Here is a 13,564-nt window from a genome sequence, read left to right as displayed (position 1 = left end):
CCATTTCATAATTTTTAAATATCTTATTTGAAAATGGGGAAACAAAATTGATATTTTAGTTTTAACGGGGACACAGCTATAATAAATCGAAATTGGGGGAGTAGAATGCTGAGAAACAAAAGGTGTTAATCTTCTGGTTATTATTCAATGACCGGTTTAGACTCACTCTAGTATTTCAGGAATTTTAACAATTCCATTAAATGGATAAATGTGCTGTTTATGCAATAAAAAACCAGAGTATGATTTACTTAAAAACAACAAACAAATATTTCAAACAATATTTACTTTAATGATATGTTATTTTCCAACATTACACACCTGTTGTAACAGGAATCCATTCATAAAATGTTCACAAGATATTTACACTTCAAAAAAACAAATATACATATCTGACAGTGTTTTCCGACTGTCAACATTTGTGCTGCTTCTCCCCACTGTCACATTCCTGCCCGGCTCAATTATTGCATAACTGGCTCATTGTCTGGCATGATTTGCTTTAAGTGGGAGATGAAATCTTTTTAAGACAAACAATAAATTAAAAGATCTCCTGTAGATTGTAGTGTTACTTAATCTTTCTATACCACCCACAAATAATCTTTTTACTGTTTCACAGATCCTTAAGACATAAATACATTCTGGTAAGAATACATTTCTAAAGACCATGTGCAGGAAGCACTATATAGTAGACTAAATGCACCTTAGCTGCAGCACACAGCAACAGTTGACTTGGTTTAAAAGGATCACAATCTATTACACAATCTGTTCTCTACACAATTCAACTGTGCTCATAAAATACATCTTGCACTGGCATAAAAATAAGTTCATGAAAAATAAATATGACTAAAATCTACTTTTGACCCATTTTCATGAATAAGTGTATACATACCTAAAATTGGCAATTATCACCGGCTAGATTACTACACATTTACAATGTATGTACAGATTTTTGAAACCTAGAGTATCATATACTCTAAACATAGAAGAAAAAGAAAACAAATTACATTAACAGGATATGTTCCATATCAATTTAACCACAAACAATACATATACAATGGACATGAATGCCCGGAGGACTCTCAACACATTACCTGTTGACATTTGTGACCTTCAGATAAAAAATAAAATATTTTTCATACCATTGGGTTGATTAAAAAGTACCTGTATTTGACAAAAGATGCCTTTCATTCATAAAGGCAAATAATGATATCCAAATAATTATTCCAAATAGGCTGATTTTGTTAAAAACTGGATATATATATATATATGTATGTCAATATATAATAATACATGTAGAACAATAATTTAGCCCTGCATCAGTAGCACCAATTGCTAATGTCTGTAACAGCAGAGCATGTCAGAAGCCATTCCGTATATTTAAGATAAGAAGTTTTCTATGCCTTAACATTACCTGCTATGTTCAAGCTTCAGTTAAGCATGTTTTGAAATATTGTTGCAAGTATAAGTTTGGGTAAAAATCAAAATATATCCACCTTGCAGTAAATGCATGAGCACAAGTCACATATTAAGAGAGTAGCTGCCTAAAATGCAAAATTTTCAAGTTTACTTCCCTCCAAATACTTATTTCATCTGCATTCAGAAAAAAACAAAGTTTGCTCCTGTTGTTGGTGTATTTCTGTTTAAGCTGCCTATCTTTTTTCATTTTGCATACAATGTAGGTCATGATTCCCTTTGTGGATTTAACCTTTCTCCTGTTAATGATGTTGTTTGATACAGTATAATCTGCAGATCACATGGTCATAATTTAGATAAGAAAAACCATTTCATGATTGTGGCTAAATACAAATACTTGACACACCCACTCCCAAGTTCTGTGGCTCTTGAGGTGAAAGTGTGCAAGAATTTTCACAAGGCAAAGTTGGCCAATAGTGCTTTATCCGTATTTTACACCTTTCCTTAGGATAAAATTTCAGTTGCTGTTTTTCCTCCATGTAGATGGTCTACAGAACTACTCCAAATTCTGCACACTTCTTCCAAGCTCCACAGTCTAAGCACAAGGAGTGCTTAAAAATCCACCAAACCTGCCAATATTGATCTATATTTTCATTGAATTGCTTTCAGATACACAAGTTTGCTGCAGATCCCAGAACTTCCATGTTATATTTTCTATATCTTGTGGAACACTTAAAAAGCATGTAGAGACTTCTTTCTGGCTCTCTTTCCACAACCCTCATCCAGTAAGTAAGTGATGTCAATCTTCTGCTTACCAGGAATAGAACCCAACAGTTTAATCAAGTATGCATTCAACCTGGTCTTCTTCTTGTTTATCTGAAATACAGCATATGCATATATATACATATTGAAATATAGATTGAAAAAGTAGATGTAAAAATGTCAATGTTTATACAAAAAAAAAAAAAAAAAAAAAAAAAAAATTCAGCAGACCCTTAAAACTTTTTTTTTGATATTATCTTGCTCAAAAAATTAAACTCAAAACCACGTAAGTTGCATTCATTCCCAACTTCAAAACAGTCACAGTAAATTTATATAACACAAAATATAAACCTGATATTGGGAGTTTCTGAAATTTCATGACAAAATGCATTTTAGCTTTACAACTGTGTGTTAGTAGGTGAATGGAATTATCGACCAACCTCATCTTGTTTCACCTTTGCCAGTGGCACACTCTCAGAGTCACTCTCATCCTCTGTGTTACAGGGGTCAAGGTCAGGTTTACCGTTTAGTTCCTCTGTCTCCTGCCTCATCCTGGTGTTCAGGTCTGAGGAGTGATGTTCTGCTGGGCTCCTTCTCTTGTACACATCAGGAACATCATGGGGCTACAGAGGGAGAGAGAGAGCCGTAACAATGGGTATGCAGGGAAAATCAGATATTTTGAAGTATTTCTGAACAGCAAGTAGGTTTGATGTTTCAGCACTAAAATAATTCTGATTGAATTAAAATGAACTCTTGTTAACAGAACAGAACTGAACTTGTCTTACAGCAAATCAAGCAACCAAAAGACATAATATGGTATTTCTTTCTACACAACAACAATCTGTTCACTTACTGAGAATGTTCTTTTGGGCTGCAGTTTCTTCTCAAATGTTTTAAAACAATATGACTTTGTGTTTACTGGAAATCTGCAACAAAAAACAATTTACAATGTACATTGCTACTTACCCAACATAAAGATAACTCTACAAGAATGATATATATTTAATAAATTCAAATTCAACAAATAGTAGGACTTAATATGCAAAATACATGATGAGACTACTTCACATATTTCTGCCATAATAATTGTTTAAAAAGTTTACTCTCCAAACCTATACAACTCATAAAAGAAAATTATTTCAGAAAAATTATGGTCTGGATTATCATCCATGTTGAAGACTTACTTTGTCCTGGAAATCTTGTAGAAGAGGTGTGCAGTCTTGTCCAGCCTGTATTCACATATGTAGACATCCTGCTCCCTGCAGCCGAATGGGCGTCCCTTACAGTAGACATTGAGATCCAGCACCCAGCACTGCCCCACTATACACTCCAGGGGAATGATGTCATAGAGAGGGAGACGGAACACCTGGTGACACAATTACATCCCTTTAAAACTATGCTCAATTTCATAATTCGATTTAAAATGCTTGGGTTAAGTAGAAGTTAAGACAGCATATGAAGAAATTCTAAATATGGGATTTTTATCAAGACATTCATCCTTATTGTAAAAATTTACCTCATTTTGAAAGAATTTCCGAGTGGGTTCATGGAATGTTTCATGTGGACGGCAGTAGTAGTGACCATACGCAAATTTCTCACCCCTGAAAAACAAAAACCAAAATTTGTAAATAACATGCTTGCAACAAAGATACAAACAAGCACAACTTGGAAGATTTCTTTGAAATACTCAAACAATTCAAATATCAGTCTTCCTTTCACCTAAGAGCCCCAATCCCTGCAGATTCTGTGATACAAGTGCACACTTACTTCTCACTGATCCAGAGCCTTTCAATGCGGAATATTTCCATATCATCCGGGTTAGTGTTGGAGAGCAGCCTGTATGACATGCGTACCGGCAGACCATCACTGCGGCGCTGAGGATTCTCTCTGGTGATATACACACAGTCCCCCACCCTGATCTGTAGGTCATCTCTCATCAGTGTCATGTAGTACTTACAGCCTTGCAGACCATCATGGGGCTGGGGGATCTGGTACACTTCCTGAAACAATTCAGAGAGGTTTACCGTGGGGTTACCTTAAAGTTGGCATTATGAAGTTAAGATTTTTTACCAGATGAAAGTGAACTGACAGTCACCTAAATATTAGCAAACAAACTATAAATTCAGTGTTGCTTAACAAAACTAAGCTAAGTAATAGTTATGGTTATAGTAATACTATCACCTAATGCCTGTCTATCAAGGTCTTCTCTTTAATAATGAACAATATTCTAATAAACAGTTTTATTTAAATTTTGGTGTATCATTTTGGTTGCATCATGTTATCTTGTCAAATATATGCAATGTTTATCACAACATTATGACAATAAAAATACTTCTACACTCACTGGATTGATGACTCTGGGATCACAACGCTCACAAAGATAGTTCTCCACATTTCCATCAATGCCAACACAATCACAATGCTGCCAGATCTGGAAATGAAACATGTGCCAGTTTTTATGAAAAGTGTATAATTATCTTCCTCCCCGTGCTACTTCAGAATTTCTTTTTGCATGATAGACAATTCATATACATAACATTAATTTTGTAATAATCTTAAGAAGATTTACGTAGGGTTTCAAACTTTTTTCTCTAGCATAAAAAAGCAGTAACTTTATTAATATATTATATTAACAGAATAACTGAAAATTTACCATGCACTTCTCACACTGTATCATCAAACCCTCATCTCTGTAGATGTTACATATACACCTAATGATCTCTTCCTCCTCCTCCTCAGGAGCATCCTCCTCTTTCTCCTCCTCCTCAGGTGATTTCTCACTGCCACCTGCTAGGAAACAGGACTTCATGACTAACTTTATCAATACGCAATATAAGAAGCTAATATAAACATTACCTTATGGAGATACAATATCATATACAGCAAGCAACAGGGTACAGAACTTTTCTGTCAAAATTTCTCAAAGCCAACAAAAGTTAGTGTGATAAGAGTTTGGATTTCTTTTACAAAAAACATGCCTCATAACAACACTTGCATCATCATAACTAGTATAGTTAGAGGGTCTCTTAACCTCTTATTACCTCATGCTATTAGAACAATAATTATTCACTCCTGATTACAGCCTCCATATATATAACTACTAACTAAAAATACTGAATGTTGCCACTCACCCTCCCCTGTATCAGTAGACTCGGTCTCAGAAGTGGTGTGTGGAATGTTCTCACCCAGAATCTCCTCAAACAGTGTCTGTGCATCTGCCTTGGCCGCACAGTACACCTTCCTCAGACGCAATACCAGGCGACCCATCTCCGACTTTCGTCCACAGTATTTCTGAAACAGAATAAATATATTGTTTATTGTATCTTGTCTCAGGTGAGAGCTCTACCTTTTGAACTACAGTTTCATTCTTAAAACTTTTTTAGTTTTTGTCACGCAGGTTGAAAAAAATGCTAATTTAGGCACAGAATGAAAAAAAAAAATCAGAATTCCTTTTGAAACCAGTTACTGGTTTATAACAGCTTAAAGGTACATAAAAAAAAAAAAAAAACAGACCAATTGATATTTCTATAGGCATGGCACAGGGGCAGAGTAACAAAACCAAAAGTCAAAGACCCTCCAGACAAGGTACTTAACCTGAGAGAGATCTGACCACAAATACCATTTCAACAAGCAATATCTTCAAGTCCCCAAAACCACAAAGTAGCTTGTGGTTAAGAGTCTTAACCTTGTATCAGCATGATTAATACTGTCCTATTTTGTCTGGTTAACCTTACACAACAGGGAAGTCCCAAAAACCTGCTATTTTGTAACTCTGAAATAGCAAATAAATTATGTACCTCAACATTTCGAAATAGTTTCAGGAAGTCGGCATCAAAGGCATCCACTGTTTCATAGCGACCAGTAAAGATGTTATTCTGGATGGTGCTGAGGTCTATTCTGTCCTCTATCATCTCGTAGTACTCTGGGTATCTGCAAAACCACAGGCTTAAATTGAAACAAAAGACAATTAAGTCTAATATCACCAAGATAACGAATTCAATTTCTTCCTCATACAAGGCTTGTGACTTAATGAAATAATTGGAAACCTGTCATATCTCTGTTGCAAATTAAACGAAAGCAACTAATTGGAAAAAAGCTGACTTACTTTTTCTTTGATGGTAAGGACATCAAAGGAGTTGCCAGTATATTGCCATCTTCATCTGAAATATGCATACAATCGGTTGCAGGAAATGGTTGAGGCATTATATGCATGATTACTCACATTTGCGAGTTCTCTACAAATATCCATAGATGTCAATTTCTTACATATCTTATGCATTAAACAGGATCGGAGGAACCAAGCTGTCAAGAATGAAATATGTATTAACACCAGTCTATTAACTTGACATAACAACCTGTCACTGTGTAAGCAACCTGAAGGACCTTTAACCTTAAAGTGGCACTTTGGCATCACTCTACACACCTTTACATGAAGTGACAGCAGTGCAGATGTCTTTGAAGACCTGGGCCAATCTGGCAGCTCGTGTCACTTCACTGTTCTCTTCAGCAAGTGTCAGGCGCCTAAAATCAGCAGCATGATGTAAAACAGTACTGTTCTCAGCAACATTTAAAAAAAGATCACACTACCTACTTTGACAAAAACTATTCTTACCAACTTACACCTTATAATTTAATGACACAACCATGAAAGATGATGAATTATCTTCAATGAAACATCTTAATATTTCTTTTATGGGACATTTGGAAGAATAACCTCACCTGGTTTTGACAGATCTGGCAGTGTTCAAGGCAGTAAACTGTGTCATGAAAACATCTACAACAGCAATGAAGAAAACAATTAATTTTACAGACATATAATAAGTGAATATCTTACATAAACAATGCTGTATTATTAACATAAAATCTACACAATTGAAATATAAATCTGATCTGAATTCAGATTACTTACCAGTTTTTGAGAAAGGAGTATGGGTAATGTAGTTTTGTTTCTGGCGGCTGGTCACATCTTGATGGTTTTGTCTGTGCCTTAACTGCTTCACTTTCTCAATGTTTCTCAGCAAGAAAATGCGATGCTTCTGGGCAAAGGTGCGCTCTCTGTGGGACATCGGCTTGATGGGCGTGTTCTTGTGGTTGTTGTCATGTTTCTGGCAAAATGTCAATTATAGTTTAATTAGAAATTACAGCTTGGGTCCAAACACATTTCTGACAGCAAGTAAAACAGAGAAAAGCTGTAACAGGTATTTAATGATTAAACAATTGTTTTCACAACAAAACTTATTTCAGACTTTGTATACTTTATCTACCTTATCTTTATATTTCTTGAGCTTAGATTTTGACTTCCTCTTGTCCTTAGGTGGTCTTCCTACTGGTCTTGATGTATTGGTCTTATCCCTAATCTGACCATTCAACCTTTGAGTCTTTCCACCCATAATGCCTCGACACTTGGTGCTACCACACTTGCAGATTTGCTGAAAATGTAAACAGATTCACTTTATTCATTTTTGTACCTCATCTCAACTTTACAAAAAATAACTCTCCCCCAAAATGCAATTTATATCAAAATTACCCCCATGATTATAATACAATTATTTTAACAGGATTGGGACCATTATTTGTGCCTCTAAAACAAGAACTGAACATGATTTACCTGTGAATCCATATTAAAAGCATGGAAGTTGTAATCATAAGTGAGCTCAGTATCTGCTGGAATATCCTTCAATGCAAACAGCCCAATCCTGTACACTCCATTCACATTCCACTTCTGCATCTCACAGTTCGGCTGGCAGGAATGGTTGACAAATCTGCCAATGTTGCCCATCCGGTAGCCATCAATGACCGTCCCACTGTCCAGGTTCAGGCAATAATGGTGGAAGTCATGACTGTAGGTCTCCATCATACGGCGTCTGAACTCGTGCTCGCTCACAACTTCGCCAACATACTCCAATATGAAACTGCCTACAGTAACAAAGAAGTTAAAAGGGGATGGTGATTACTATGTAGTATATCACAAAAACATTTAATTTGCATCATATAGCCAAATTGCTTAATGATAGGACAGGTGAGACTATATCAATATTCTTCACCAGAAAATCATTAATATTTTATGAGCTTTGACACATTTGATCTGATCTAATAAAAAAGCATTTTTTTCTAAATGGCACAGATGAGATTCACAACCTCACAACTGTAGCAGTCCATCTTTACCTGTTTTAATATGGGCCTTGGTCCTCACTCCATACCCCCTGTCCCCAGTCTGGTACTTTTCCAGGCAGTCCAGCCACTCTCGCCTCTGAATCCTCTGGTTCTGACAGAAGTCGGCACACGGGCAGGAACCGGGCGCACACTCAGTGTACACCATTCTATTGAGGCATTCCTCCCCGCAGCCACGCCTGTCTGCAGGCCTCTCACAGTTACAGGGATGGGGCTCATAGTCACACATGGGTTTAGCATCCACATACACATCTGAATAGCGATCATAGGAAAAATAAATACTTGCTGGAGATTTTTTTATATTTTTTTTTATACAACTGGCACATGTACAGTCAACCTCTTGACTTAAATGTTATGGAAAAAAGTCCTGTACACTAACGGTTGGAATACACACAAAAGTTGTTTGAAAAAAAGAAAAAAAAGGCCATATGCTATACATTTTTTAATCAAATAAGCCACAACAAATTACCTTTTCAAGAGAAGCAATGAACAATATTTGCCATATATTTCTACCATATCACAAGCTGTGTAATTTTCGACATGTTTATGTAAATAATTTGTCAGCTTACCAGCACAATCACTCTTCAAACAAACTTGTTCATGAAAAATACATCGTTACCACAGCTTAAGCGTATTGAAAAACATATATAGGTTTTTGCATTGATTAACACTTGCATGTCACCCTGCATCATAACATTAATTTGGACTAAATGTAAAGGAATGTAAATATAAATCACTTACTATGCCTTATCTTCTTGTATTTTGGGCTGCTTGTACCTTTTCTTAACTAGAATAAGAGGCAAAACATGTTACAAGTTGTAAATCCACAGTGTAGTCAACATTACAGAAAATCTACTTACAGTGTAAAGCTAAGTGTAGAACCCATGCAGAATCCAATTAAATCTTTACATACCATATAAAAATATCTTGCTACATACATCATCTTCATAAGCATGCAAGACAAAAACTTTGATAATTTTGAAACATTTTTTTTCTGGAAACTGACATCAACAACAATTGAATGCAAATATTTCTCCGTTTCCACTTTCAACTAGCAATAAATATTACTGCTGTGGAGGGACACATCAGTTGAGAAGCTCCCACATTGACAAGGAATTAAACTAAAAACTACAGGATTAATACAGACATATGAAGGAGAATAAGTAACAACCAGGTACAGTAAAGAAGACAGCACATGTACAAGATACCAGATGAGGAAAAAGAAAGGAAAAAAAGTTATGTGAAAACTGACAATAAATAACAGAGGGGATGCTGTAATTCAAACCAACAAGATCAACCAACTCCCTAACCACACTAAATCCAATACCCAAAAAAACAGATTATAATTCTCTGGAATGCAGGAGCTTCTCAACGTGATATGATATATCCTCACCCACCTTCTTTTTATGTTTCTTTGAATCAGTAGTTTTACAGCGAGAAAGTTTATGGTGAGTTGATAACGAAGGAGACAACACAGAAGACTTGGACGCAGGTCCACTGTGCACTAGCTTCTCAGCTGGGCCAGCCTGAGTCTTTACCATTTTGTGCTTATATAACCACCACAGATCATAAGACAGCTTGAACTCCTGTTTCTTCTGGCGCAGGTGTTTGCCGATATGGATGGGAGGGGGCATCAGGCCATGCTCGTGTTCTGAGGGATTGTAATATAGTTTGTCTTTCTTTATTTCCTGTGGTTTTCTTGGCCTGGAATGATAAAACAAATGACCTAAAGAACTATACTATATTTACACCTATAATACAATTGTTTATATTTTGGAATCACCCTAGCATATTTTTTATTCACCTGTAACCAAATCAAGGACAGTCCAAAATAAAAAATCTACCAACAAAAATTTATTTATATTGATTCCAAAAACATAATCATTTATGCTAGTGTGAGCCTCGATTTTCATAGAGACAGCAGCCCTGAAATTTATGCACATGTTCTTCTTTGCTCACAGTCCCTTGTATTTTTACAACAGAATAATTTCCAGCACTACTGTCCAGAGCATCTATATGTTAAAGCCTAGCAGTCCCCCAGTGTTCACTAGAGAAGAGGGGGAGGTGAAAGTGCAATGTTACAAAGGTGCTCAGAACATTCATGCTAAAGAATGGAAAATATAATTACTTAGATCATCAAATGGTAGTATTATGCTTTATCTTCACAGCTGTTGAGCTAAAGTCTGTAAGTAAAATCATAAGTGTAAAGAAGTTAGCTAAAGAATGAGTGGGCCTAAAATAACAGAAGGGTTAATCGGAGAAGACGGAATTCATGTCCTATCGGAAAACCAGAACAATTTCAGTAAACGTGCTGGTTCTAATGACACTTCCTTAATGCATCATTTAAGTTTACTGAAACTGGTCTGGATAACGAAAAATCCCTAAGGAATTCAAGACACTAAAGATGACCAATCTGTTACATTATCCCCCTAACCCTCTTTCCTATTCCCAAGCTTACATGGACTCCCATTGAGTCCGCCTTCGGATTTTCAGCTGGTTTTCTTCTCTTTTGGAGTTTGAGATAAATATAACTTACTCATCTGTCTTGTAATAGTTGGAGAACAAGCCTGCTTTCTGGTACTTCTTTTTGGGTGGTTTCAGTACTCTCTGGGGATCACTGCAGCCTTCACGGGGAGAGCTGAAACAATTTCAGATGAACAGTTTTGAGGAAAATACACAATAACTGTTTTACCAACACAAGTTTTACTTCATTATAATTTGCAATTTTTCAGTTTTTCTACATTTTATCCATTCCTAACCCTGATAACAAAGTTTGTTAACAGAATTCTCAATATTATCTTTTTATCATTCTTTGCATAAAAATATGTGGCTATATGCTACTACTGGCACTTCAAACCAAACAAGCAGTACCACTGAAGTATCACTAAAACATCTAATAATGTTCACATTTTTGCATAGAAATAAAAGTCATAACATGATGTTCTTAATATTTTAAAATAAGGGGTACACAACAAGATTTATAATAACAAAAGTCTCTAATATACATAATCAAAAATACCTGATTGGGTCTGCAACCTTGCTTTTCTTGAACTTTTTATGTTCCAGTCTCCCATCTTGAGTGCTTTTTCTTTTCATGCTGGTTGGAAGAGGTTTGATGTCCGACTGTCTATTTTTAATCGCCATGGCTTGTTCAAGATCCTTGTTTTTCTTATTTGATTTGACCTTCTCTCTCAGTTTAGTCAATACTTCATTGTCTGAGTCGGAGTCACTCTGTGGTGTTCTATAGTTGCCAGGTTTGTGCTCTCGTGGCTGTTTTCTGTAGTTATTTCCTTGAAGATGTTCTAATATCACAACAGGCTCTTGGGATATCAATCTGTTGTCTCCTGTATTATCATAACTCAAAGACTTGGAGATATTATTTAAATCCAAAGAACCTCCCTCCTCATGAAATATCTTCTGTGACAGGGAATTCCCCTCTTTGTACATTGAAGTAATTCCGTGTGCTGGGGTCTTGATAAACTGCTCAAATTCAGACTGGAACTCCATTAGTGACATCTTTGAATGGTTTTGTGGTGAATGAGTCCTGTTCTTTTGATGCTTGTGGTTTGATTCTGTTTTACTTACAGATAAACTTGGTGAATGAATAGCAACTTGGTCATTCTGGTCTCTATGGTAAGATTCTATCACAGACATAGCAGAAGCTTTGTTTTTAATCTTTTCCAAGTTTTTTGACGGTGAACTATTTGGGCCTTCTCCTTCCAAGGTAATGGTTTCCTGAGTTCTATGATGTCCTTGTCTTGGGGGTGAACTGACACCAGAAGTATATTTATGCCAGACTGGAACATGAGCACTGGATAACCTGGATCCTGAGATGCTGCGGGTTTTTATCAATTTTGTTTCCGATGAAGACATGCCTTTGGGACTAAGTGATCCCTCATCCTTTGATAGTTTTCTCATTTTGGCTCTGGGAGATGTGGGTTCGCCTTTGCCGTCAGGAAAGTCATCATGGTCAACATGATCATCCTTTCTCAGTGGAGATGTAGTGCTGGACTCTCCAGATCTAGAGCCAGTATCAGGACTCTGCTGTCTTTTCCAAGGTAAGTCCCACCTTGACAGCCTGGTATCAGATGTATATTTTGGTATCTCTTGTTGGTTACAAATTGTCTTTCTCGACCCAGATACACTCCGTGACCTATTTCCTTGAAGTGGTTCACCTGATCTTGACATGCTGGGTGATCTGTGCCCATCGCAGGATGCCACAGCATCTGAGCTTCCACTATTAATCCGTCTCCTCTCTGATGACGAAGACATGGACACACTACGAGTTCTAACTGGTCTCTTCCATGCTGAATCACAGTTTGGGCTAAGTGAACTTTCCCGGTTTTTCCTGCCTTTTCTTTTTTCTCCAATTAAAGTTAATGGCTTCAAACTGTCAGACTCTCTGACTGGAGAGGACAAACTCGATTTTCTTGTCCTTGAAGAACTACAATTTCTCTGTCTTCCTTTACCAATCATGTCAATGTTGAGACTCTGTGAGCGAGCTCTGGGTAATGTTCCCTCAAAGTCTTGTGATTCAGTGGAAATCCCAGTAGTAACACAATCATAGGGCTTACTGATTTGTCGATTGGGTGAATGCTGGAAGTTGTGAGGTTGCCTTGGAATGTTTAGGTTTTGTGATTTATTTCCCAGTGGTTTCTTTTTTGGGGGTCTGCCCCTTCTTTTTGGTACAATGGCAATATTTCTGTCTGCAGAAACACTGGCTATTTCATCTCTGACAGATGCTTTAGATGCTGTTACAGTCCTTGTTTTCTCCTTTTTTCTATAATTCAACTGAAAGTTTTTGGCCTTTGCCAGAAGTGCTAATGGCACATTATCAAGAGATTTGCCCATCTGAAGTTTCTTTTTCATTTCGGCCAACTTCCTTCTCCTAACTGTCTCTAATTTCTCCTGTGGGGATTTTCTTGGTCTTCCACGCTTTTTTTGCACCTTGTGCGATGAAGATGGAGTAGAGGTACTCTGCACTGATGTCACAGATGGTCTGGTGTGTTGTTGGGTGTTATTTTGAACTGGAATACAACATGAAGACTTGCTTATAGCGTGTAAGCTTACTCAAAACCAACAAGTTTAAACATATGTCTCTCATCAATTTTATAAATGATATATTGCACAGCAGCTAATAAATTAAATTAAAAAAAATTTTTTTCACACAAGTATGCAACAATATATGAGAAATTTCTCTCTTACAGACAAAATGCACTTT

At 36.5% G+C, this 13,564-nt stretch overlaps 1 protein-coding gene across 14 annotated transcripts in view; it reads right to left on the bottom strand.

Annotated features, from left to right (window-relative positions):
• Positions 1-268: 268 nt before the first annotated feature.
• Positions 269-13,564, bottom strand: part of LOC106158443 (uncharacterized) — a 36,479-nt gene continuing 23,183 nt past the window's right edge. For 10 of the 14 annotated variants that reach the window (XM_087009260.1, XM_087009288.1, XM_087009317.1 and 7 more), the window contains 21 exons: positions 11,363-13,370; positions 10,880-10,981; positions 9,741-10,047; positions 9,085-9,130; positions 8,338-8,595; positions 7,781-8,088; positions 7,437-7,601; positions 7,082-7,277; positions 6,892-6,946; positions 6,596-6,693; positions 6,278-6,332; positions 5,970-6,117; positions 5,304-5,463; positions 4,826-4,962; positions 4,517-4,603; positions 3,940-4,172; positions 3,689-3,773; positions 3,357-3,538; positions 3,026-3,098; positions 2,613-2,795; positions 269-2,286 (listed from right to left, as the gene is read on the bottom strand). In XM_087009260.1, coding sequence (XP_086865386.1) covers positions 2,143-2,286; positions 2,613-2,795; positions 3,026-3,098; positions 3,357-3,538; positions 3,689-3,773; positions 3,940-4,172; positions 4,517-4,603; positions 4,826-4,962; positions 5,304-5,463; positions 5,970-6,117; positions 6,278-6,332; positions 6,596-6,693; positions 6,892-6,946; positions 7,082-7,277; positions 7,437-7,601; positions 7,781-8,088; positions 8,338-8,595; positions 9,085-9,130; positions 9,741-10,047; positions 10,880-10,981; positions 11,363-13,370 — 5,030 coding nt within the window. In that variant the 3' untranslated portion in view covers positions 269-2,142. The remainder of the gene's footprint in view (positions 2,287-2,612; positions 2,796-3,025; positions 3,099-3,356; positions 3,539-3,688; positions 3,774-3,939; positions 4,173-4,516; positions 4,604-4,825; positions 4,963-5,303; positions 5,464-5,969; positions 6,118-6,277; positions 6,333-6,595; positions 6,694-6,891; positions 6,947-7,081; positions 7,278-7,436; positions 7,602-7,780; positions 8,089-8,337; positions 8,596-9,084; positions 9,131-9,740; positions 10,048-10,879; positions 10,982-11,362; positions 13,371-13,564) is intronic. The other 4 variants (XM_087009273.1, XM_013534414.2, XM_087009268.1 and 1 more) reach the window with 4 other exon arrangements.

The sequence above is a fragment of the Lingula anatina genome, chromosome 1 (genome assembly GCF_051362555.1).
Source record: "Lingula anatina isolate TDL-2025a chromosome 1, LinAna3.0, whole genome shotgun sequence".
NCBI classification, from domain to species: Eukaryota; Metazoa; Brachiopoda; class Lingulata; order Lingulida; family Lingulidae; genus Lingula; species Lingula anatina.
This window is presented reverse-complemented; position numbering and strand designations above follow the sequence as displayed.